General features: G+C 46.0%; 1 protein-coding gene across 3 annotated transcripts; it reads right to left on the reverse strand.

The window, feature by feature from the left end:
- PROSER2 (proline and serine rich 2) lies at positions 1-27,209 on the reverse strand. Of its 3 annotated transcripts, none has more exons than XM_077935319.1 (4): positions 27,048-27,209; positions 8,498-8,814; positions 3,004-3,259; positions 1-1,471 (listed from the first exon to the last, which is right to left on the reverse strand). In XM_077935319.1, exons 2-4 carry the CDS (start codon positions 8,630-8,632, stop codon positions 474-476), a joined length of 1,389 nt encoding a protein of 462 aa, XP_077791445.1. In that variant the 5' UTR covers positions 8,633-8,814; positions 27,048-27,209; the 3' UTR covers positions 1-473. The 3 variants fall into 3 exon arrangements, with proteins under 3 accessions (XP_077791445.1, XP_077791446.1, XP_028602902.2); XM_077935320.1 differs by lacking the exon at positions 27,048-27,209 and adding an exon at positions 26,651-26,800; XM_028747069.2 differs by lacking the exon at positions 27,048-27,209 and adding an exon at positions 23,168-23,287.

Genomic DNA, 27,209 nt, shown 5'->3' on the forward strand with positions numbered 1-27,209 from the left:
TGACAATCAGAAATAGCAGCTTTATTGTATATTTGACCTCTCCAGTACATTACATTATAAATATATATCCATCCCTATATAGTAATTCAACAGATACATTCCCCCCCCCCTTATTTTTGGCTTCATTAACGTAGGAGTCCAAGGAAAACCCATTGCACTCGTGACATACTTGACAGCTACTCACATACACACACACAAATACTGCACCATTAAAACTTCATTTAGTACGACGCCCCTTTTTTTTGCATCTAGGTCTCCTGTTAATAAAATGCCTTTTTAAAATCCCGCAGAAGACCTCAGAAAGCCATATGACTGGGCACTGTTAAGGAAGCCCATGACAAGGAAAAGTCCCGTTCTGATATATTTAATCTCTCCTTAGACTGCAGGGGCAAGAGAACAGTCCATTTGATCTCTTCAGAAACCGAGTCCGCCGGGGGCGCGATGCCCCCACCATCGTAGAAACCGTCCTTCAACTAGTCTTTGAGAAGCCCAAGTTTCCGCAGCGCCTCTCTCCTAGCCTCTTCCGTAGACCCGCGGCCAGAGAACTGTACAGTTACGCCTTGCGGTCTCAAACCGGACGGTCTGGGCAGCGACCCAGACCTCCTCCTCATTTCCAGGCTGAGGTCCGGCAGCCGGTGGTCGCAAAAGCTCTTGGCGGCGTTTTGCCGAGCGGGCTTGCCATCGGGGAGATCAGCATCCGGTTTGACTGTCACCGTTTTGCTCACACTGGGGAAGTGGCTGGTTTCCCTTCTCAAGACGTCGTGGATGTTTCGGTAGCCGTTCGACAAGGGCTGCTCTGGCCTTTTGTCTGTCGGCGCGGGAGGATCTGATGACTGGTCCAGCAAGGCTGGTCCAAGATTTCTGTCCACCAAGCTAAGCCTGCTCAGGGCCTCGTGTCTCGCTTGCTCCGACGGCAAATCCCGTAAGGATGAGCTTCTGCTCTGTCCTGACAGGTCGTGTTTCTGAAGTCTCTCTTCCAGCTCGCTTATGAAGTAGGGCGAGCCGTTGACGTTGGCCAACACCCTGGCTTTGCGCTCTTGCACATTGACGGCAGCCCGGGAGATAGTTTTGCTGAACTCTCTCTCGCCAACGTTGGTGATGCTGATGTTGCTGGGGAACCTTTGGGGCTTGGGGGCGGTTGGGGGCGGCAGAGCTTGCTTGAAGGCGGAGAAACGCTCTCTGTTGCGCAGCGGGGAAGATGAGGGTGTGGTCTTCCCTTCCTTTGGAGAGGCGGGAGAGAAGGGGGTTCCCTCAGCCTGCTTCTCGGATATTTTCTGAGCGATGACGAGCGGGGTTGGGATACAGCGGACGAGTTTTGGGTGCTGAACTGCGGGTGCGGCAGGAAACACGTCGTAGATGGGCAGTGGTGGAGCCGACGGCAACACAGGGAGAGGGATGGCAGCCTCAGCGCAGGTGTCCTCAACGTTATATTTTGGCTTCAGTGTATCCAGTTTCCCAGCCTCCTCTGGGGCTAGAAAAGAAAGGAGAAGGTAGCAGATTATTAGAACCATTCCCCAGATATCTGGAACCATAGAAGTGACAGCGTTTGTCGGATAATTTGTACCCTGTCAGAAGCTTCCATAGAGGGTGGCTAGCAATATTGATCAGTGGTTCCCAAACCTTTTTCGGCCACCGTCCCCTTGGTTCCCTGAACTCACCCACAGCGCCCCCTACCCAATAAAAAGCATTACAGTGGTACCTTGGTTCTCAAACGCCTTGGTACTCAAAGGCCAAAAACCCGGAAGTAAGCATTACAGTTTTCGAAAGTTTTTTGGAAGCCAAACGTCCGATGTGGCTGTCGGCTATTGTTTCCTGGGCGCCTGCACCAATCAGAAGCCGTGTCTTGGTTTTTGAACATTTCAGAAGTCAAATGGACTTCCGGAACGGATTAGGTTTGGTGCTTTTGTTTTTGCTATTGTGTTTTTGTTTTTGAAGCTTTTTCGTTTAATTTGCTTTTGTGACCATGACAAACCCAGTTCAGCTACTGATTGATTGACTGTGTGACTGTGGAAATGGATAAAAGCCCCCCATCCAAACAATGACTATCATCAGTGCAGGTAAGAAAAGAATTTAATTTTTATTTTTATCATCTACAATACTGTCTTATTTATTTTATAGTACAGTACATTGATTATTGCTTTCATTTTATGGATCAATGGTCTCGTTAGATAGTAAAATTCATGTTAAATTGCTGATTTAGGTGTTGTTTTTTAAAAGTCTGGAACGGATTAATCCATCTTGCATTACTTTCTATGGGAAAGTGCACCTCGGTTTTGGAATGCTTTGGTTTTGGAACGGACTTCTAGAACGGATTAAGTTTGAGAACCAAGGTGCCACTGTATTCAGAATAGTGGTTTGCACAGCCCTCTAAGAAAGATAACAACACAATAAAATTCAAAACCGTAACAATTAATTTCACATTTATTCAAAATCCAGTTACTCATAGAAATGTAGAGTTGGAAAGGACCTCAAGGGTCATCTAGTGCAATGCCTTGCAATGCAGGAATCTCAACTAAAGCATCCATGACAGATGGCCATCCAACCTCTGCCTTACATAAAGGTAAAGGGACCCCTGACCATTAGGTCCAGTCGTGGACAACTCTGGGGTTGCGGAGCTCTTCTCGTTCTATAGGCCGAGGGAGCTGGCGTTTGTCCGCAGACAGCTTCCAGGTCATGTGGCCAGCATGACTAAGCCGCTTCTGGTGAACCAGAGCAGCGCACAGAAACGCTGTTTACCTTCCCGCCAGAGCGGTACCTATTTATCTACTTGCACTTTGACGTGCTTTCGAACTGCTAGGTTGGCAGGAGCTGGGACCGAAGGCCCAAGGTTGGGAAACACTGACCTAGACCTTACTTTGCTTCACAAGAAGGTCACCTCTAGAAGGAGGAATGCAGAAGCCTCTCTTTCTCCATCTCCAAGAGAAGGTCCACTTTGCTCACTGAGAGCAGACTCACATGACTATCAACACACTAAACCAGGCCCTGCGCCCATCCAGTTTTTACCTGGTTCCATGTCTCCGCTAGGATCACAGTCCTGAATGCTGCTTTCCAGCACTGATTGGACCAGATCTATGATGTCTTCGGACTCCGACTGGCTGGACATGTTTTCTTCCATTGACCTCGGAGAGTGGCAGTGGATGCCGCTGTCATGGAGAGCTTGTTCCTCCAAGTCATCTTCCAAGGCATCGATGGTTTCTTCAAAGAAGAGGAGGACGTCTTTTTCCTCGTGAGTGAGGTATTTCAGGGTCTCATCGTCGTCCTGAGGGTCAACAACAGAGAGCGAGGGTTTGTGTATATATATATCTATATGTTAAGACACATGTTTCCAGCCAGTCTTCAAACTCGAATCCTGAGCGATTCTTGAAGTAACCAAGAATCAGACACAACTCTGCTTCCTTGAAAAGGCAACATCTCACCTTCTTCCAACCAAGATAATACTCATCTGATTATGGAACCAATGCAATTGATAGTCTCTGGTCTCAGGCTCCAGTTGCAACCATGTAGAGATTTTTGGATGTCATACATGGTTCACACCCTCCTCAGTTAATCCATACAACAACCCTATGAGGTAGGTTAAGAAGCTGTATCTGGCTCAAGGTCACGCAGTAAGCTTCACGACTGAATGGGGATTTGAACCCCTGATCTCTCAGGCTCTAGTCCAGCCCTCTAACCACTACACTACCCTGGCTTCCCAGAGTCCTTCTGCGATGGGGCAGCTTTATAAATTAAGTAGGTATGGGGAAAGCAAAATGTCACTTAGAGAAGGATCTGAAATATTTTCCTTGAAGCTTGAATTTGTTTTATTCTGGGTTGTTTCATTTGACGTTTTAACGTATTTTCAACGGCTTTGAGATTTGTTCTTTAAAATATAGAGCGGTATAGAAATGAAAGGAAATACTGACAATAACAGTGAATTTCATAGTGGGGTATGGCGACATTTGGCGATTGGCGCATGTATCTGAGTTTCTAACACTGCCTGGTCCAACCCTTCTCCAAGAAGCTGGACACAAAAGGCAACATTACAAAAGGCAACATTACACATTAAATACTGGTGTGCTAAGCCCTGAATTTTATTCATTCCTTTCAAAATTTACATCCAGTTATAAGAGATAAAGAACTACAGTTGTATTAATAACTAACTGAAGTTAAATATATGAAATATAATGAAGTTTATTATCAAAGGGTTGCTGAAAAATCTTGAAACAAGAATGCAGAAAAGGGGTGGTATGGGGAAGTCGATTTTCTGTTTGTTTATGTTTATGTTTTTGCTTTGTTTTTTCTTTACTTATGGAAAACTAATAAAAATTTATTATAAAAAAACAAAAACAAAATTTACATCCAGCAACTGGAGAAATACCAACCAAAGAACAATGGCAAGAGAAGCTGATGAACTATGCTTAGCTGGCAAAAATGACAGACAGACTAAGAAAAATACAAGAGTGACTTTGAAAGAGAATGGGAACCATTTATATTATACTTGCAGAAACAAATAAAGTCGATAGACTTGAAGGCAGGATTTAAATAAACATTCACACTATTAGTATTAGAAAATGTTTACAAGATAGAGAAATATTATGATGAATTTACTTTTATGTTTTTAGGTTTGATGTTATGTTATTAATAACTCTTTCTGTTAGGAGGTAGCAAAGTGGGTGAAAGGAGAAACAAACAAGAAGCGGAAGTTGGGGAAGCCTAGGAGGGGAGGGAGGGAGGAATATATAGTAAATGTTAAGAATTTGAGATGTATGTAATGAATGAAAAAGAAAAATGAATAATTTTTTAAATAATAAATAAATAAATTTACATCCAGACTTTCTTCCCAAGAAAGCCCCAAGCACAGAATAAGATTGAAAAAATATTAACAACAATTCTAACACAGACTTTTGCCAGCTGCATTAAACACAGAGGTTTCTACCCTTCTTCACCACATCTTGCAACCAGGCAAACCAGAGCTATTATTATGGTCAAGGACACATGTAAGTCAGGCAAAAGCACCCAATGGTAGTACTGGGTGGGGCTGGTGAGGGGTGTGGCCAGGGGAGGGTGTGTGGCCCAGATAGAGAGGTCTAGAGGCCATAGGAGGGTCAGTGTGGTGTAGTGGTTAGAGTGTTGTACTAGGACCTGGGAGACCAGGGTTCAAATCGCCACTTGGCCCTTGGTCCAGTCACTCGCTCTCAGCCCAACCAACCTCACAGGAAAGTTGCCCAAATATAAAGTTAACTTATTAAATCTCACAATAATTCCATAATTATCTGTGCATTTTTAATAGTACAGTGGTACCTCGGGTTAAGTACTTAATTCGTTCTGGAGATCCGTTCTTAACCTGAAACTGTTAACCTGAAGCACCACTTTAGCTAATGAGGCCTCCTGCTGTCGCCGTGCTGCCAGAGCACAATTTCTGTTCTCATCCTGAAGCAAAGTTCTTAACCTGAAGCACTATTTCTGGGTTAGCGGAGCCTGTAACCTGAAGCGTATGTAACCTGAAGCGTATGTAACCTGAGGTACCACTGTATAACCAAATCAGTAATTTTTTATATTACTGTAAAAACTACTCTGAAAATTTATTATTCCAAAAATGGAACCTTCATCTGGTTGTAAATATTAACCTTATACCAGCAAGAATGAGTCTTTCTCTTTAAAAAATGGTTCAAATCGAGTCTTACTGACTAGTGATTTAAATCGATTTGATTTAAATCAAATCCACCCTGCTTCCAGCGCTACAATTCTACAATCTCAACCACACTGCTTGACTGTAGCTTACTCTGGCAGCAATTCACTTGTCCCAGGATGCAAGAAGGATAAACACACACAATGGAAATGCAAATAGTATGGACTAAGGCAGAGCCTTTTAAACTGCGGTCACCAACCTGCGCCCAGAAATCTCCACGCAGTTGCAATTGGACCCACGCCATTAGCAAAACGCTCCTGGCGCCTGGCTAATTTCTAACACTGGTAGGGATGTAAGAAGATCCCTGATGGATCCTGCCCATGGCCCCTCTGGGCCAGCAACCCATTCTCACCGTGAGCAACCAGACGTTTATACAGATTGCCAGGAGTTCTCCAGGATTTTAGGCACACGGCATTCCCAGAAAGAGGCTACACCTGAAGCTCTCTGTCATTCATGTGGTTGGATAACATGTGGTTGGATAACAATATCTTTCTATCTATCTATCCTTGACTTAGACAGAACAAAGGGAAACCCCAAGGTTGCTCTCCTTGGAATATATCCTGAAGACGTTGGGGGGGGGGGGAGAGACTATTATTAGCAGGAGGACCTGCTGTTATCTGGAGTTGTAAAACAATCTTCGCTGCCATTAAGTCTCAAACACCAGCAGGTTCTGAAGAAACCTCCTTCTGAGTCACCACTCGCTTTCCAAAACTGCTTTAGGCCCGAAACCCGTGCACAGCAGATCCGTCTCGAATTTTTAGGACAAAAAAATTAATAAATGTCTGCTTGGAACAGAAACAAACAAACAAACAAACAAACAAACAAACAGGGGTTGGACTATATGGTCCTTGGGGGTCCCCGCATCTCTACAATTCCATGATTCTATGAAAATATCTCTGTTTACCCAGGCATTTCATTGCTGAAGGATACAGTTCCTGGCCATCCTGAAATTATCAGCTGTAAGAGCAGGCGATTGTTTTTAGAAGGTTTTAAAAAAAGACATTTCAACTGTGTTGTTCTGTTACTGACATGTTTGCCACCCTGTGTTCCCTTCAAAGGGAAACAAATAAATACTCTTTTTACATTGTGAGTTGAGTGCTGGGACCATATTAGAACCAATCTTTGTAAGCCACTCTTGTTGGCTAGAGAGCAGTTTATTTATGCTCTAAACTATTTTTTAAATAAATAATAATAATAATAATAATGTGTGTGTGTGTATTATTATATGTATATAATAGCCCTGGCGTGCTGTGGTCCATGGGGTCACGAAGAGTCGGACAAGACTAAACGACTAAACAACAATACACACACACACACACACACACACACACACACACACACACACACATCTCCTTACTAAGAAGTATAGTCTCATTTCAAGAGAAGGCAACTTGCCCCATGCATTTCAGACAGAATTCTGCTGAAACAATTTGCCACCGGAAATCTCTTAATTCCAGGTGAGACTTTAAAACCACTACCATCCATCACTGCAGCACAATTAAGTTGTTCCCACCCACATAAACACTACCTCAAAAAAAAAAAAAGCATGGCTTACCAAAAAAACAAAACACAAAATCTGGGGCTGCAGCCTAATTAAAGGATTAGAAAAAACGGGAAGAGCAACCTTCCTCACCTCAGCCAAAGACAGCTTTTCCTTACGCATCAGGTGTTTAAGACAAATCACTCAGAAACGGCCAACAATTGTCCCAGGTACAACTCAATTGTGGTTTTAAGTTGCACATTCAGACTTTTAATAGCTGCTCTTAAAGGTATTTTACAAAAGGCAAGGCAGCTGGGTGGAAACTTGCCCTGAGGTAAGTTCAGCTGTGGAATCCTGGCTCACAAATCCCTGTGGATTTGCGTCTTTCGAAGGCGCTGCCCAGCATCTGCCTTATGGCCCACGCATTTATTTAGCTGCATGTCTCAACCCTGCTGAAAAAAGATTTTGCGTTTACACACTAGACATTTTCTTTGGAACAGGGCTGGGTATCTATGCCGTCAATTATTTTTTAAAGCCTATGTTTCGTTAAAGGCAGAAGAGGCATATTGAACAACAAACCCGATGTGATAATGACAAAACACAAATCAAATTTAAGTGGTATCGAGAAACAATGGCATTTACCGTATTTTCCGGCATATAAGACGACTGGGCATATAAGACGACCCCCCAACTTTTCCAGTTAAAATATAGAGTTTGGGATATACTCGCCGTATAAGACTACCCCTCTTCCAACGCACACCAAATAAAAATTAAAAAAAAAGGCTCCAGTCCGGCTCAGAAATCCGCTCCACTTCCCAGTGGCCGGGGGCTTCTGGGGCCAATTTTCAAGCGTATTCCTGCTTCATCTAGAGAGCTTGGTGTCCTCTGATTTAATTTGCTGTCGTTTTATCCTTTGGTGGGGAGTTGCTGCAGGAGTTGCTGCTGTAGCTGGCGTATAAGACGTCCCCCAACTTTTGAGAAGATTTTCCTGGGTTAAAAAGTAGTCTTATACGCCAGAAAATACAGTATTTTTCAAGTGTGCTGTGACCACAACTGTAATGGTCTCCAGCCCACAGCAGCCTTCCTCAGCTCTGCTCACAGAGTTACGTTTGTGCAGGTGAGGTATTTGAAAAAAGCCACGTAGCCAGTAAATAAATGAACTAAGTCTTTAAAGCAGCACCGTGGCACTTTAAACAGTCATGGCTTCCCCCAAAGAATCCTGGGAAGAACCCTAGTCTCAACCTAACCTACCTCACAGGGTTGTTGTTTTCCTTGGAGGAAAAGTTGGGATAGAAGTGCCATCAATGGATAAGAGAGGCAACAACCAGGATGGAAACCAGGCTACCTACCAGTGTCGAACATCTTCTCCTTGGGCGACTCTTTCCGCTCTCCAGGTGATGCTTTTTTCCAAAGCTACCGAACTGGCACTGGGGAGGGATCTCGCAGACCATTCCCGAGTAATCCGACATCACGCTCCTCGGCATCCCACCCAAAAAGGGGGACAGCGCGCTCCTTGAAATTGGGGGGGGGGGTGTTTCTCTCGTCAAGCGGCGTGGAGAGATGAGAAACCGCTCACACAAGAAGACTCTTGGGCATCTCTGCACAGGATCGAGAAGGAAGAAAGAGGTGGCTGGTTACGAAAGCCGGACGTCTGGTGGCTCCAATGCTGAAATGAGATTACAAATGATTTCAGTCGGTGACTCTGGGAGTTTCTGCTAGGCTTCTGCCCAGCTGATGTTCCTGTGAACCCTCCCACCCCGAAGATCACACAGAAGAGGCATCCCTCTAGCCATTGCTTCTCATCAATTTCCCCTAACAACTCTGTACCCTACAGAGGTTCCCCACCCCTCATACAAAACCCACAGACCACCCCAGCATCGGTTTAATGTTGCCAGCCCCCCTGGGCAGTGGTATATTCAAAGGCAGGGTAGGAACGCTTCGGATAAATTGTTGGGTTGGCCTCGATCTCAAGAGACAATGGAGTGAGCCTCCAGGGGTCAGTCAGTCAGTTTTATGGCACATTGCCAAAGGCTGCCGCAGTGTACACAGAATCATTCAACGATTAAAAGAAAATATACTGGACTGATACAAAAAACTTTAAAAAAATATATTATCAAGACATTACCTACTCTAAACAGAGCTATAAAAGTACCTTAATATACAAATTAAGACATTCAACAATAAAGTTTATGAGCTAAAATTATCACATGGCCACCAATATAGTAAAAAATATAGGGGGCCGCCCCGGGGCACAAGGCCAGGCCGTGTGTATGGAGGTCCTGGGTAAGGTAAAGGACCCCTGAATGGTTAAGTCCAGTCAAAGGCAACTATGGGGTGCAGCGCTCATGTCCGCTTTCAGGCCGAGGGAGCCGGCGTTTGTCCACAGACAGCTTTCCGGGTCATGTGGCCAGCATGACTAAACTGCTTCTGGCGCAACGGGACACCGTGACGGAAACCAGAGTGCACGGAAACGCCATTTACCTGGGATGCCCAGATGACAAGAACCCCTCGCAGCCTCACTGATGTGGAAGGCAGAGCAAAATGTTTGGCACCAGCTTGGCTGTAGAAGTTGCCGGAAGGAGGCATACAAGGCCCCACCCAACCGTCTTAGAGACTCCACTTTGGTTTTTGCATAGAGTTTATTCCTTAGCCTTTTCTTCTCCCGAAGATAGACTCCTTTCTCACAACATCTAATCTTTGGTACTTGGGCTCGCTTGCTTTCCTCTCCCCTCCTCATCCCTTTTTTCCTTTTGTGTCGTATCTTTTGGGATTGTTTTAAGCCCAAGGGCAGGGACTACACTGTTTTTTTTATTGATTTGTAAGCTGCTCTGACAATGACAAACCTAGACAGCATCTTAAAAAGCAGAGACACCACCTTGCCAACAAAGTCCTGTATAGTTAAAGCTATGGTTTTCCCAGTAGTGATGCGTGGAAGTGAGAGCTGGACTACAAAGAAGGCTGATCGCTGAAGAATTGATGCTTTTGAATTATGGTGCTGGAGGAGACTCTTGAGGGTCCCATGGACTGCAAGAAGATCAAATCTATCCATTCTGAAGGAAATCAGCCCTGAGTGCTCACTGGAAGGACAGATCCTGAAGCTGAGGCTCCAAGACTTTGGCCACCTCAAGAGAAGAGAAGACTCCCTGGAAAAGACCCTGATGTTGGGAAAGATGGAGGGCACAAGGAGAAGGGGACGACAGAGGACAAGATGGTTGGACAGTGTTCTCGAAGCTACCAGCATGAGTTTGACCAAACTGTGGGAGGCAGTGGAAGACAGGAGTGCCTGGCGTGCTCTGGTCCAGGGGGTCACGAAGATTCGGACACAACTAAATGACTAAACAACAACAACAACAAAGCTGCTCTGGGAGCCTTCCTGGCTGAGAGCAGGGTGCAGAGCTTTTAACAAAATAAACCAACACACACCCAGTTGCCTCCCCAAGCCTTTCAACGCAGCTCCCCAGCAGATGGGGCAACACGCCCCCTCCAACGGCTCACCCAGGGAGTGCCATTCCCACAGGTCTCGAGACCTAGGTCTGAACATTCCCACATTACGGCAATGTGCGATTCCACCCGTTCCCTGCATTTGCTCTTTAAAAGTGTCGAAGCAGGGAAGATTTCGCAGGGGAAGGAACCCACAACTCCTCCTACAATCTATTTCCCCCACGGGATGCCAAGACGATTGCCTAGGTAACCAGCCGGGGCTCATATTAAAGAGCATCCCTCCGAGATGGAACAGCAGGCTTGCAGGAAAGCTCTCTTCTCGACCTTCAGTCGCATTAAAAATTAAAGTTATTCGCAACAGGGCTTAAGCAGTGGGTCGCCGCTGAACTATTATGGAGGTATTAGAAGTGTCTGCGTACAAGGACCAGGATGGGGGAAGACAGGGGCCCTGCTGTGAGGTTTGTGGGGCAGGGGAAGTGGGTCACTTTGCCCCACACTAACCCAGCACTTGAAGCAACAGGCTTTGCTTCGGCACTCCAACCACCCACCCTGTAAAGGTAAAGGGACCCCTGACCATTAGGTCCAGTCGTGGCCGACTCTGGGGTTGCGCGCTCATCTCGCTCTATAGGCCGAGGGACCTGGCGTTTGTCCGCAGACAGCTTCCAGGTCATGTGGCCAGCATGACTAAGCTGCTTCTGGTGAACCAGAGCAGCGCATGGAAACGCCGTTTACCTTCCCGCCAGAGTGGTACCTATTTATCTACTTGCACTTTGACGTGCTTTCGAACTGCTAGGTTGGCAGGAGCCGGGACCGAGCAACGGGAGCTCACACCGTCGCGGGGATTCGAACCGCCGACCTTCTGATAGGCAAGTCCTAGGCTCTGTGGTTTAACCCACAGCGCCACCCGCATCCATCCACCCTGTAGCTACTCACAAGTCAGCCATGCTCACTCCACCGTGCCATTCACGGCTAAGAGGGTTCGGGATCTTAAGCCCATTTACAGCCACATTCAAGGGCCATACCCAAGGGATGGCTCAGTCAGTAGAGCACGAGGCTCTTCATGTCAAGGCTGTGGGTTCGAGCCCCACGTTGGGCTAAAGATGCCTACGTGGCTCCCTACCAGAGAAGAATGGCAGATTAAACTGATTGGACTATGATGAAATGGCAAAAAATGACCGGAAGAATTAGGAATTAGGAAGACCAAAAGTTTTAAGAAGGAATGGGGAAGATATGTAATTTCCCTTAAAAATCATTGCAAGCAATTAAAATTATTAGTAGGATTGGAATGGTACTTGTAGTTGAATGTTGGACTATGGTTGTAATGGTGATTTAATAGAACTGGATTAATAGAGTAGATGCAAGAGGAAAAAAGTTAACATAAGGACCCACAAAGGGGAGGAGGGAAGTCAATGGGAGTTTATGGAATTCTCTTTTTGTTTTGATTGTTTGACGATTGTAAATTTCAAAATCTGAAAATTATTTTTTTTTTAAAAAAGACACCTGCATGCCAAGGGGTTGGACTAGAAGACCTTTGTGGGTCCCTTCCTCCAACTCTACGATTCTAAGATTCAAGGCCATCTTTTCTCTCGCACAGACACAAAATTAATTCCTGGCTAGGAGAATGCATTACCTGTGAAACGATACAATTTTGTAAAAAGTACAAGAAGCTACATGAAGCAGAAATCACCTAAGCCGGTAGAGCACAAGACTCTTTAATCTCAAGGGTCCTGGGTTCGAGTTCAGCCATGAAACTCAACTGGTGGCCTCGGGCCAATCACTCACTCTCAGCCTCGCCTACCTCTCCCAGGGGTGTTGTGAGGTTAAAATGGAGAGGGGAAGAGAAGAAGGTACACCCGGCTCTTGAGCTCCTTGCAGGTAAGGCAAAGTGTGGATGTATTAAATAAATGAAAGATTACTGTTCAGCTCCTTTTAACCTTCCATTTACGTATTTCACATCCCGCTCTTCCCCATGGGCTCAGGACAGCCAAGAGGATTTCCCACACCCCCTAGATGTTGATTGTTCTGTCCCCAAAGGGCCTGCCATCCAAGGCAAGCAAATCTAGCAATAAATGACATTTTGCTCCGGCCAAGATGCAATCTCTCATAAAACAGCTTGTTGCGCCTTCCAGGAAACTGGGATTAAGAGCTTTGCTGAATCAGCAAGTTACTCCCTAGCCTATTTTAAGATGATGCAAGGCAACACTGAATGTTGAAGCTGGAAAAAAGGCAAAATCGGAAGGTGGTCAGCTGAGCATTGTGCTTATTGAAAGGACATGGACTCCCCACCCACCCACCCCCTTTTTCCTTTTTTTTTTGGAGGGGGACCCTTTTGATTCAAGCACTGGCTTTAACAGCAGCGAGATCGGTTCTTCCAAACGGGAACTCATCCAAAGATTTAAGATAAGCAACATGGGCTTCAGTGTAACAAATATCGCTGAGTACATTTAAAAATAGATTCTAGTTTGGTGGGAAATGTTTTTGGGTGTGTTTTTGTTTTTAAGAAAGAAAGAAATCGATCAACATTACAAGGACAGGACTATTCCAGAATGACAGCGGTACACACAGAAAGATGTCAGCAAAAATGAACGTTTTATAACTGTGGGAAGCAGGATTCTAGACTAGAAAGACCTTTTGGTCTAATCCTGCACGTTATGTCACTTGGAACAGGGAACAGGGCCACCATCTTGTCTTTCATTGTGGCCCAATATTCATTATTGGGGCCTCATCTGCCCCAACAATTGTTGTTGTGGCTTATCCCAAAAAAATGTTGGGAATTATAGCTTGGGGAATGCACCAAGGATAAGGGATCCAAAGCACGCCTCATGGAACTACAGTTTCTCTCTCTAGTGAGAGAGAATAATTGTTAAACCAGGCAGGTCCTTAAGGTGTGGTGGCTACACCTTAAGATGTGGGGAGGCATCTTAACCCAAGACCCTCCAGATGTTAGGTGAAGGTAAAGGGACCCCTGACCATTAGGTCCAGGCGTGACCGACTCTGGGGTTGCGGCGCTCATCTCGCTTTACTGGCCGAGGGAGCCGGCATACAGCTTCCGGGTCATGTGGCCAGCAGGACTAAGCCGCTTTTGGCGAACCAGTGCAGTGCACGGAAACGGCGTTTACCCTCCCACTGGAGTGGTACATATTTATCTACTTGCACTTTGACGTGCTTTCAAACTGCTAGGTTGGCAGGAGCTGGGACCGAGCCACGGAAGCTCACCCCGTTGCGGGGATTCGAACCGCCAACCTTCTGATCAGCAAGTCCTAGGCTCTGTGGTTTAACCCACAGCACCACCCGCGTCCCCTCCAGATGTTGCTGGACTCCAACTCCCATCAGCCCCAGCCAGGATGACCAATGGTCAGGGACGATGGGAGTTGAAGTTCAGCAATATCTGGGTGGCTGCAGACTCATCTTTAAAGCTATAGGGGAAAAACAATGTACAGGTGTCCACAATTGATGTGCAACAGCAACAGATTGCATCGCAGCGACCTGGCAGTGGCCGGAAAGGGGGGCAGGTGCGTAATGGGTTTATGCGCACTCTGCCATTGCATGCAATTATCCATGGTTTCATGTATCTTTTCAGCATCATGCTGCCGTGCAGACCATACGACCTATTTTCTCTCCAGCCTAAGATCTGACTCAGTTCCACGAGTGCGATTATTGACAGGCAAGGCCTATCGAGTTATTTGGGGTTTACTCCCCAAGTGTGCCATGGGATGCGGGTGGCGCTGTAGTCTAAACCACTGAGCCTCTGGGCTTGCCGATCGGAAGGTCGGTGGTTCGAATCCCCGCAACGGAGTGAGCTCCCGTTGCTCAGTCCCTGCTCCTGCCAACCTAGAAGTTCGAAAGCATGTCAAAGTGCAAGTAGATCAATAGGTACCGCTCCAGCGGGAAGGTAAACGGCATTTCCGTGTGCTGCTCTGGTTCACCACAAGTGGCTTAGTCATGCTGGCCACATGACCCGGAAAAACTGTCTGCGGACAAACGCCGGCTCTCTCGGCCAGTAAAGCGAGATGAGTGCTGCAACCGCAGAGTCGTTCGTGATTGGATTTAACTGTTAGGGGTCCTTTATCTTTACCCCCAATTGTGCCAGTCCAGGAAATCAGACAGCAGTCTGGAAAATGCTCACAACACTAGTTATGATGACCAAATTCAATTTGCTCTGGTTTCTGGTCTTTCTGGATTTCCAGGCATAGCTTAGTGTTGAGAGAAGCACTCTTGAGTAAGCAAGCTGTACACAGGCCTGTAGCTAGCTACACATTGCTACACAATGTCATACTGCTTTTATTTTGTAGGATCATAGAACGATAGAGTTGGAAGGAACCCCAAAGGCCATCTAGTCCAGAAATGCAGGGGTCACAGCTAAAGCTTTCCGGCCTTCGTGTGACCAGTGATGGAAATTCCCCAGGTGCATTTCCCGCCTGGCGTGGTCCAACTGCGACCACGTGGCGATCTCTGGATGCCAGGATAGTGACTTGGGAAAGCAAAAGGTCACTTAGAGAAGGATCTGAAATATTTTCCTTGAAGCCTAAATTTGTTTTTATTCTGGATTGGTTTATTTGATGTTTTAATCAAACATTATCACATATCAGACATATACACCCCTGCTATAGCATAAGAGTGTCCATCAGAACAGCAATAATATGGCAGCATTATTATTATTATTATTATTATTATTATTATTATTATTATTATTAGAACAGCTAATAATGCAGAATCATGTGTAGATAGCCCATTTTGGATCCACCACTGAAACTATTATTGGGTCAGTTACAGGATGCAGAATATACCTGTCAAAAACAAACCATCCATCTGAAGGAACACTTAATTCTTAAAGGGAATCGCAGTTGTCCTTTGGTCGTCTCTGCCAGTCATAATATGCAGTAGAGCTGCCATATGTCCGGGAATCGGGCAGCAGAATGACGTTGGGGCGGATTTTTGCTAAATTGGCAAAATGTCCGGGGGAAACACGTGCACATGGCACTGGATTTTCACTTTGGGGAATATGGCAACCCTAGGTAACTGAGAGCCAGCAGCAAGGCCCCATCTTTAAAAATAAATAAATCATATTTTCCACGTGTGCTCTGAGAGCTAACACACCGTCTTGTGTATTTGGGGCTAATTGTTCTAAACATACACAAACACACAGTCGCAGGACAACATCTCTAGCTTAACATCCACCAGGCTCATACCTGTGGCATGCATAGTATGTTAATTACAGGTGAGCTGCCAACTCACTCAGGCCTTCAGGCTGTGGACCAGCTGCCAATGTAGCCTTCGGTGTGAAACTGGGGGGTTCACCCCTCCCCGAGTCAGTCAAAGGTCAAAGCTTGGCACAGGCTGCAATTTTGCACCTTGTTAGTTCATCTTGTTTATCCTCTCGACAGGTGTTTTACCTGGCAGAAATTATTTCAGGAACTAAGCTCAACTCCTTCACCTTAGGTGGGACAGAGATCTCTGAGCGATGTTTCTCAATACGGTAAATTTCCTACAACTAACTGGAGTTGTAGTTCCTCAGAAAGGCACAAAGTGGCTTTCCTGTAATGTCTTGCTCTAACATGTATACAGTGGTACCTCAGGTTAAGTACTTAATTCATTCTGGAGGTCCGTTCTTAACCTGAAACTGTTAATTAACTGTTCTTAACCTGAAGCACCACTTTAGCTGATGGGGCCTCCTGCTGCTGCCACGCCGCAGGAGCACGATTTCTGTTCTCATCCTGAAGTTCTTAACCTGAAGCACTATTTCTGGGTTAGCGGAGTCTGTAACCTGAAGCGTATGTAACCTGAAGCGTATGTAACCCGAGGTACCACTGTATTGGCTTCCTTTTGGGATACCAATATCTTTGGGAGAAGAAAAGGCTAAGGAGTATAAACCCTACACAAATCTGGAGCGGAGTTCCTAAGACGGTTGGATGGTGCCTTGCACGCCTCCTTCCATCAACTCCTGCGCCAATCTGGTGCCAAATATCAGAGGCATCTTTCAGAGGCATGGCTCAGTCAGGACGGCAGCACTTAGTTAGGATGGATCTACACACAGGGGTAAAAAACCCACTATGAATAAATCAGAAATTAAGTTGTTATAACAAAATAAAAAAAAACGCTATGGAAAACCACTTAGATTTTTTTTTGCTCCCCAGCGCCATCTGGTGTTGCATTTGTATAAAACACACTTTCTTGACTAATGTAGCTGAGTCCCCTGTGTACGGTCCAAAGATGCAAGCAGTTCAAGAGAGCAGCCCATGGGGAAAACAAATCGAGGAAGAGGTAAATTCTGAGGTGCTGAGAAGCAGAATGACCCAGGCAGGCACAGGCAAACAGTCAGCAGGAGGCTGGCAGGTAAGAACCGGACAGCAGAGAGTGTCACAGATACTACAGAAATCCTGGAATCTTAAGGAGACTGGCAATAGGCTTGGAGAAGCAAATCTTGTCCAACGAGCTCGCGAAACACATTTTCCAGAGGCAAGTCCAGTGTATTTACAGGGACAAGGACCAATGGAATGGCTGCCCGTAGCTGCCCAATTCCAGGCCCCGCAATCTCTGGGTTGGGAAGGAGTTTTTAAAAATCCTGGAGGAATTACTGCCCTGTGACTGAGGGTCACTTTGCCAGCTAAGGACTCCGACAAACACATCCACTTGGGAGCATCGCAAATGGTACGCTTTAAGCCCGTTCTCCCTCCTTCCTAAAAATATTCCATTCCATGACACCATTTCTTCTTGCTGAATTTAATATTCACTCTGAAGGTTCCAAAAAAAAGTTTGGTGGCAATTAAAGGCAGGCTTTTCAAGAACTTAGTTAGGCACCAGGAAACTCGGCTAAACACCGCTGTACGCTCCTGACTCCTTTGCTCGTTAAGGTAATGTGTTTTGATTGCTCAGATCTATGGTCTGGGAAGCAGACAGGACCTATGCTTCCTTCACTGAGGTCTTCCGGACCTGGCAGCTATGCCCCATTTGTGCTGAACAAATCCCCTATTTAATTGTTTATACATTATCTAGCCTTTTAATTTTCATTCTCATCCCACTGCCAGCTAATTAAACCAGATTCTGCATGGCCTGTCATCTTAGGATTTTAACGGCGATCAGATAATTCCATTTGATTCGAAAATATCTCCATTTACATTGATTTTCAGCTGGACACAGACCAAGGAAGGTTACAGTGTAATCGCCTTGAAAACCTCCACGGTTGAGAGGCAATGCTTTCTAACAGCATCAGAAATTCAGACATATAAACTAACTGCCTTAAAACTGGTACAGTGGTGCCTCGCAAGACGAAATTAATCCATTCCGCGAGTCTCTTCATCTTGCGGTTTTTTCGTCTTGCGAAGCACGGCTATTAGCGGCTTAGTGGCTTAGCGGCTATTAGCGGCTTAGCGGCTATTAACGGCTTAGCAGCTTAAAGAAAAAGGAAACAAACTCGCAAGACGTTTCGTCTTGCGAAGCAAGCCAATAGGGAAATTCGTCTTGCAATATAAAAAATTAGAAATTACTTGAAAGAAACAAATAGGCCTAGGGTTAAATTAAGTTATAATCAAATAAATGGGATTTAGAATGTGAAGAAAAGTGAATAAAATGGACTATGATTGGAAATTGTTTTAGTTTAATAATGATATTGGAAAGCTGTTCCTTTTAATTACAAGGAAACTCAGAAGGGAGGGATTTGAGGAAGTCAGCCAAGATGTTTAAAAGGTTGGATTTGTGAAGAATTAAGTTTGTTGTTATTGTTTATCTGTTTATTGTCCCCCCCCTTCCCCCTTCCTTTCTTCCTTTTTCTGTTTTTGTGTATCATTTTGCTTTGTGGTTTGTGTTATCACTGTGGAAAATCTAATAAAAAAATTATTTTAAAAAAAGGAACGAAACATGCCATTATCCACCCTACTTTTCAGAACACGGTTAACAATTGCATTGCCTGCTTTAACCTTCGCAGGGGGGAAATCTTAGCTGAACAAGTGCCAGCTTTTGATAGAATATGGATACAAGGCATTCTAGGAAGCTGGCAGTCTTAAGGCAGCTTAGCGGTACCAAGAAGCCAAAGGAGGCCTGAGCGACCTCAAACCACCTGCCTGTTTCGTTCAAGAGAGGAGCAGCCGTTTTGCAAATGCTTTCATACTGCCACTCCAGGAGCTGGGTTCCCCAGGCGAGGAACAACCGCAAACAGATCAAAACTTACAGAGCCGATAAAACAAGCAACACAAAAATCCCCAGAAACAGGAACAACCTTATCGGAGCAGCAGTGCACACAAGTTCGGCCGCAGTCGTGCAATTAGAGTGTGCCACAAAAAGTGTCTTCGTGGAGATACAAACCACATCCTAGAAATCACAGCAAAATGCAGTGAAGAAGAACGCCAAGAGAAATTATTTTGTTTTATTTTTTCAGGGGGAGTTTTTAAAAAGGCTTCATATGGTCTAGAAAGACAATGGATTAAATATCAGGGGGCTTTCTTGGGGGGGGGGGTGTTTCACAGCCACTGGAAGGGTGGTGGCTATTATTGAAAATATTGCTGAACTCCTTTTCATAGAATCATAGAACTGCAGAGTTGGAAGGGACACTAAGAGTTATCTAGTCTAACCCCCTGCAGTGCAGTAGGGGCAGATAAAGGTAAAGGGAACCCTGACTATTAGGTCCAGTCGCGGACAACTCTGGGATTGCGGCGCTCATCTCGCTTTACTGGCCGAGGGAGCCGGCGTACAGCTTCCGGGTCATGTGGCCAGCATGACAGAGCTCTGGCAAACCAGAGCAGCACACGGAAACACCGTTTACCTTCCCACCGGAGCAGTACCCATTTATCTACTTGCACAAGTGTGCTTTCGAACTGCTAGGTTGGCAGGAGCTGGGACCAAACAACGGGAGCTCGCCCCGTCGCAGGGATCTGAACTGTCAACCTTCTAATTGGCAAGCCCAAGATACTCCTGCTGAATTCACAAGACCTATGTTCATGCAAATCAGGAATGGAGGAACTGTGGCCCTCCAGATTTTGCTCGACTCCAACTCCCATCAGCAACAACCAGCATGGTGAACAGCCAGCATGATGGGAGTTGTAGTCCAACAACAACTGGAAGGCCACTGTAGCTGTACTTGCATATAGGAAAATCCCCCCCCCCATGGTATCTGCTACAGTTGCTAGAATAGTGATTGCTGCTAGGTGGAAGTCACAAACTATACCCACAAAGGAGGAATGGATTTGTAAACTTTTTTTTTTTTTTGGTAAAAATTAACCGCTATAATAAGAAATCAGTCGAATCAAAAATCGAAAAAAGGAGTGGAAATGTTTTGATGAATATACGGCAAAATATTTCTCAAAAAAAAGATACGCTAATATGCCTAGATTAAAATGTGATGTACTGGATGGAAGAAAAATTAGTAAGGAAAGATAATAAGAATATATAGATGACTAGAGAAGACTGTAGAATGCAAAGATTATTGTAAATTGTATTATGTGGGGGAAATAGAGTGGGGACGGAGGGAAAAAAGAATAATATGATGGATTGAGGAGATATAAATGTAAATGGATGGGGAGGAAATGGTGTTGGCTTTGGTACATATGTATTGCAATGTAATATGTGAAAACCAATAAATAAATAAATAAATAAGAAAGTAAACAACAACAACAACTGGAAGGCCACAGGTTGCTCATCCTGACTGGGAAAAACACAAACAGCTTACCATTTCATAGACTGACAGAGTTGGAAGGGACCCTGAGTTTCATCTAGCTCAACCCGCTGCAATGAAGGAACATTTTGCCCAAGGTGGGGCTCGAACCCACAATCCTGAGATTAAGAGTCTCATGCTCTACCAACTGAGCTATGGAGGTCTTAAATGAGGGGTGGGTAATATCAGGCCCAGGGCCCAAATCCAGAGCTCTCTAAGCACTTTGAAGTCTCTGCACCATCCTTGCCTGGCTGAAAGGTGCCTTTGAACTCTCGCAAGTCTTCCTTGCTTGCTTGGGTAGAGGGAGTGTGTAGAATTCACATTTGTCACTCTGGCAGTGCCTGAAAGGCAGACAGAAAATAGCCCGGAGGGGGCCACCACCAGAAAGAACCTGCTACCATATTTTACCTTCAAGGAGATGGCGGAACCCGGAGCAGGGTCTCTATTGAAGAACTTGCAGAACCATGTTTGTAAACCTATGTATTGCAGATATCATACAGGCTATCTCAAATGTTGCCGTTTACAAGACGCAACCAAGTTTAAACGCCAGTTGCACTTGAAAGTAAGCAGACTCTTTTGATATGCATTTCGGTGACAGCATCAAGGTGGATTAGCTGCTCACATAGCATACTGAACACAGAAATATGCAAGACACCAGAAGACACTCAAGCAAACTATTCAAGGGAAGGGCTGTAAGTCAGCTGTAGAGCATCTACTTCCTGCGCAAAGGTCTCTCTCTCCACTGCCCCCCCCCAATCCTTTCATCTGCCTCCTTTCCCACCTGATACGCAGGGCAGCTGAGTCCTGCTTCCTTCAGCTGGCAGAAAATGGAGCCAAGAGATAAAAAGTACAGGCAGCAGAGCAGGATGAGATAGGAAGAAGATAGGGAAAAGAAAGGAATGCCATAGGTGCCTCATCTCTGAATTTACAAGCAATTTTAAAATAAGTGCCAAAGTCTCCAAACTGCAGCCTGGCAACCTTATCCCGAAGCAAGCAATGTCTGGGTGTGACCGCACCAGGAGTAACAGACACCTGCGTGAGATAAACTCTCCAAACAAACCGATTTAAACCTTCTCATGCAGCTGCCTTTAGTGTTGTGCACACTAAACTACAATGATGCCTATTTTTAAAATTGAGGAACTATTCGAATCAGTTTAAATCAAAACATGGTTTTAAAAGGGGGGTGGGGAGAGTTGGGAATGCGCTGAGATAATAGTTTTTACCAACACAAAAATGCTGGCAAGGGAGCAAACTTCTAAGCAGCACAGAATTCCTCGTCTGGCAGGAGACTTGTTAGGGAATGGAAAGCCAGCAACCCTGTCCGCATCAGGGATTTGTGGCCCCAACCTTGTTGCAGTTTTATTGGGAAGGCTGAGAAATAATTCCTAGCACCATCCCTTGCCCCCACCAAAAAAACCCCCACAAACCTTTACCTAAACTCTCAGCACTTGGAATATTCCTAGTTCTGCTCAGCAGACTGCATCCCTTTTGGTTCCTTACGCTTCTACATCCATTCCATCAGTTAAAATAAAATAAAAAATTCTGAATTGCTGGGGGGGGGGTTAAAAAGGAGAGAGGGGGAGACAATAGGTAAAGATTTTCCACACTTCACTCCTCCCCTAGCTTAAATGGGAGCAAGAAACCACAATCCTTGGTTTAGCATTACATCTGAAAAAGAGGATCCTGGTTTGTGTCACTCAAGCAAACTCTGATAAGCCAAGAATAAACCTTGGCTTCACATTGTGGTTTGTTTGGAGCATAAAACAATTATCGGTCCCCTGAGCAGACACAAAACTGCTAAGTCAGGGGTTGCGATCTGTTACTCACACCAGAGAGGAGCCACCTGAACATTCATAGCAAACTATTAACGGTGGTTTACTGCGATGTGTAAACACAGGCAGTTTTGACTGTTCACCAGAGATGCAATCCTATCCAACACACACACACACAAGCAGGAGGAAAGAGACCTGCACAGGATTGTGCCAAATTTATTTATTTTTTAAAAAATTGGCACTAACCCAAAACACTCCCCACCACCACCACCCAAAACATTAGCCTACAGAATAGAAACAAACAGTCCACTGCAAATGGCTATCAGGATAAAGTGAAATCTTTGATAAACAGCAGCATTTAAAATGGCAATGTTTTATATTTAAAAATAAAAGAGAGAGCATTGGGGTGGGGAGAAGATTAAAAGGGCAAGACACAGGTTTCAGCAAAACAAACTCAGATAAGAAAGTGAGCCATGTCACCTTAGGGAGGGGACAGAGAAGATTTAGAGCTACAGATCAGATTTAGTGACAAACCTACTCTAAAGTAGGCTGCCTCTGTAAAGCTGTAGGGACCCAAGGGTTAGATCTATATATAGCTGGTGCTCTATGTTATCTTACATCCAAGCTCATTTAGAGGCAAAATGCCAAATGTAGGAAGCATTGCAGGGTATGGTGTTAAACCAGGGGCGAGGAAGCTGTGGCCCTCCAGAAGGAATTGTAGAGATGGAAGGGACCCTGGGGTCATCTAGTCCAACCCCCTGCTGGACTCCGATTCCCATCAGCCTCAGCTAGCATGGTCAAAGATGACTCGAATCCAGCAATGAATGGAAAGCCACAGGTTCCCCACTGGTGCACTAAAGCTTTCACACTGTGTCCCATGAAGCAAGAGCGATTGCCACTCAGAAACAAACAGACAAGAACAGAGAAATCAACAAAGGGATAAATAAGGGGAACTGTCTTCCTTCAACCCCAGGCAACTTCCTAACATCACTGCAGTTGTCATTTTAGCAACATTCACCTCCTGAAAGCATCCTAAAATCAAAACTACCTGCTTATGAAGTGAGGTTCCCAACTTTTAGGAAGTAAGAGTCCCCAATCCTGGCCATTTGTAGCCCATTTGTCTCAGTGGGGCTCCGACACCAGAAGCAAAAGGAAAAACTCACCTTAGGGAGCAGTTTTGGAGGGGAACTTTTTGCAGGAGCGACTTTGCAGGCACAGGAAGGGTTAAGCACCCCTCTGCCTACAGGTGCTCCCCCATACATCCCCCACCCCCAATTTCCCATTATCTCAGGTTTGGAAACACATGTCTGCTAAGGTTAAGAGGTATGCTCATTGTTGCTCATTCGCTGGTGAGCACTAGACCTTTTCCGGGATGCCAGGAGTTAAGCATTTCTCTCTCCAAAGCCGTGGTCTGTGAAATTCCAAGAGAGGGGTTGGGCCCAGAGGGTAAACAGGGCTGGACGGCTGGGCTCTGCCCAAAAGAGCCACCAGCAGCATGAAAAGAGCCTTAAATGATAGGCGGAGGTGGCGAACAAGGATAACAGTTTGCCAGCTGGGGGTGGGGGCTACTGGAAATTTAGGCTTGCAAAGGCTTCCTTTGTCCAAAATCTCCCGAACGTACCAAGGGACGAGGCAGACACCTCGCAGAGTTAAATATTAAATCAGCGGCTGAATGACAAACAAACCGGGGCTTGTTTTGCCAAAAGTACCAGCGAGCACCCACAACAGAGGATTGTAACCACTGTCTGAGCAACCTTGGAAGCGCAGATTTGGGAATTCAAGAGGGATTCTGAAAAGGACAGGGTGAGATTTTCTAAGCCAGGCCAATAAAGCAGTGAGAAAGCACACAAGCTTGCTGCATTTCACCGAACTTTTCACCAGGAAAGGGAACTTCCATTCTGTCTCAGGAGTTTCCACGAAACTCAAAACGTTCCCAGCCCGAGGGACGCATTTCCTGGTGCCAGGGGCCACATGCCATTGACCAGCAAGGCAAGAACCAAGGATAGATATGGCCAGGAGCTAAACTGCAAAGAGCAACTTGACGCGAATCTCAGCTTTGCACAGCAAGACCAAATCCCAGCCATGCAAAAGCCAATGATTTCTACACGCAAACCCCTCTCTTTGCAAGGGCAAGCAAGAGGCATTATCCTGGCTCGAGAGCACATTCTGGCAAGACAATGGAGGAGGAGGGCAAGGGGCAGGGCTTCGAGGCAGCTCTGGGGGGGCCACACAGAGAGGTCTGGAGGGCCACATCTGCGCCAAGGGCCGAAGGTTCCCTCGCACCTGCTCTACACCAACTCCCACAGGCTCAGGAGTAAATCTCGCGTTACCTCCTTGCATCTCCATCTTGGAATAACATGGGGTTGGGGCAGGAGAAGGACTCTTTAGGAGAAGTGAACCCAACACAGAGCTGGTGCAGAATAATTGCTAGGGGGAAAACTCAGGTCAAAATGTCGGAACACAAGAAGTGGTCTAAGTTATACCAGGTCAGGCCATGAATCTATCTAGCTCCATAGTGTGGACAATAGGCTAGAAGCATCTCTCCGGGGTTTCGGATACAGGTCCTCTCCCAGCCCTACAAGGAGATGGTGGGGATTGAACTTGAGACCTTTGGCATGCAAGGCAGATTCTCTACCATTTAGCTACGAGGCCCTGCAGACCTAAGCGTGGGGCTCAAGTCTATTTATCCATCCAGCTGAAAGCAGCTGTCCTGGGTTTGGGGGCTGGGAAATGCCTCTGCCTACCACCCAGGCTCCATGAAAGCTGGGGATGATGCTAGGAATTAAAACTGGGAGCCTTCTTCACCCAGCAGAAGCTGTAGCAGCTGAGATGCTCTCCAGGGTAATCCCTACTGGAAAACTCACTTCAGCCAGTAACTTCAAGACTACCTTTCAGTTGCTCAGCCTGCCCAACCATCTCATTTGCATTACGTGGTTTGTTTTTGTTTTTAGTTACTTATAAGAATATTTATTTTAAAAAGCCAGCAAATCTGCATTATGGCGTGACCATTTCTAAGAATGCATATGAACTACCAACTCAAAGGAAATTTCACAGCAGCATACAGGAAAATGGTTAAAACGTCAAACAAATGCGGACACACAATCAAATTCATTTTGTAAAGGCACCTGGCGAAACATCAGTTGCTGGGCCTGCCTTATAAGAATATTGTATGGGCCACAGATACATTTGAACCACTCAGAGAGCTGCAAAATTCTAACTATTGGTGAATAGCAGAATAATGTATGTGCTGAATTTTGCCCCGTTACCCATAAGGTGTCAAGCAATCCAAACAAGGTCAACTGGCAAAGCTGGCAAGGATGTCCCCCCAATTGCAAAAAAAAGGTGAGGCAAAGCAAAAGGCTGGTCTACGCAGCAAGACCAGAACATGTTGTACAGTAGGAATATTATTGCAAAGCCTCCCCAGCTATTCTCTCACATTCAGCAAAGATGATTTGCTGTAGAATTTCAAGGTTGCCATTTGAACCACAAGTGAAATCAACTGAGGGTATAAAGAAATAATTGTTTTTAAGAGCAGAACACCAGGGTGGAAATGCAGTTTCCTTGTCTGCCTAAATGGCCCCCTGTGGCAAGGAAAGATAAGATGGGGGGGAGGGAGGGGAGGGGAGAAAGAGGCAAATAAATTCAGGGTTCAACAGCATCCATTTTCAGGCCTCGTTTGCACAACAATGGCACATCTCAGTACTACAATTCACAAACTCAAGTGTCCTCATGGTCATCATCATTACATTTAATACAACACCCTCAATGTGCATAGAGCTCTGCAAGGTCTTAAGAGGGTAGGTACCTGCCCCAAGGAACATACAATCAAAGGTTTGATACAGGGAAGGGAACAGAGGCAACTGCACCAGGGAGCATGGAGTGAGATTTGTCTGTATGACCCCTTCCCTTGGAAACAGCAGTGTGATTCTTTGGGTGCTGGCCACACTGTCACTCAGCAAATTTGATCCTACAAACTGGCATAATTCCACCAAAGTTGTTGCCCTAATCCCAAAGTCATTTGCTCAGAAGAAAACTCCACCAGATTCACTGGGCCTTATTCCCAAGCAGACATGACCAGGACTGCAAAGCCTGCCCAACACACACACTTGGGAGTAAGCCCCACGGAACTCATGCTTACTTCTGAGTAAAGAAGCATAGAATCAAACTCGTAATGACCCGGCACAAGGAATACGGAAACCTGAAATCACTTGAACCTACCTACTCAGGTAGATTTAATCCAAAGGGGGCTGGAATTATTATTTCAATATTTCAGCATGCTGGGACGATGCTATTGGTTCTCCCCCTTCACCTTTTAAAGAAAGGTGGCTTGTTAAAGACCAATAGGTTTATCCTGCCACAAGCCTTTTGAGGACAGAATTTCATCCTATACATCTTCAGTTGGCGGATTATGTATAAAGACACAGGCAGATGCTCACCCACTGAACTGGGAAGACTAAATAAACAGTGGAGCCCAAAGTATCGAATACAAATGCGTGTTGGACTGCCAAATTTGCAGCCCGAGACAGACAAGAAATTAGTAGAAAAAAATCGTTCGGGAGCTAAATAAACATAGATGGGGAGTTAAAAACAGCGCCGAGCAACGCAGGGAAGAAGTTTTGCTAAAATAGTTTCCAAACGTACCCAACCTCCAGTCTAACCCGCTTGCGGACCCGTCTCCACGTTCCTGAAGCTGTGACCCACGCCCTCGGAATCCGAAAGCCGCTTAAGCCCCCGTGCGCTCGGCACCCCAACAGGGCGAGCTAACGTGGGAAAGCCTGGAGCGCGCGTTCCAGCCGCCGTGCGCCCTCCGGCTTAAGCCACTCGCGGATGGATCGCTCGCCAGGAGGAAAAGGAGCGCGGGGAGATCAGGCGTCGGGATCCGGCGAGGCTCCTCGGAAGCAAGCAGCTCCAAAGCGGCGCGCGTCGTTTCCAAGCCCGCGCCAAACCTCTCCGCGCCACGGCGAATACGCGCCGGACCTGGAGAGCCACGGATCCAAACTTTGGTGAAATAAAGATGCCCAAAGCCAAGCGCTTAGCACTTACCCGCTCGGTTGCTCGCTCGCTCTCGCCGCGCAGCCGGGACGGGGCGTCCGCGGGACTCCGCCAAGGGAGGTGCGCTCGCTCGCGTCGCGGGGCGCCCCGCCCGGGTGGGTGGGGACAGGTGCGCGCAGCAAACAGGCGGCGAGGCAACAATGCGGGGCGGGC

The sequence above is a fragment of the Podarcis muralis genome, chromosome 10, assembly GCF_964188315.1.
Source record: "Podarcis muralis chromosome 10, rPodMur119.hap1.1, whole genome shotgun sequence".
Lineage (NCBI taxonomy): Eukaryota > Metazoa > Chordata > Lepidosauria > Squamata > Lacertidae > Podarcis > Podarcis muralis.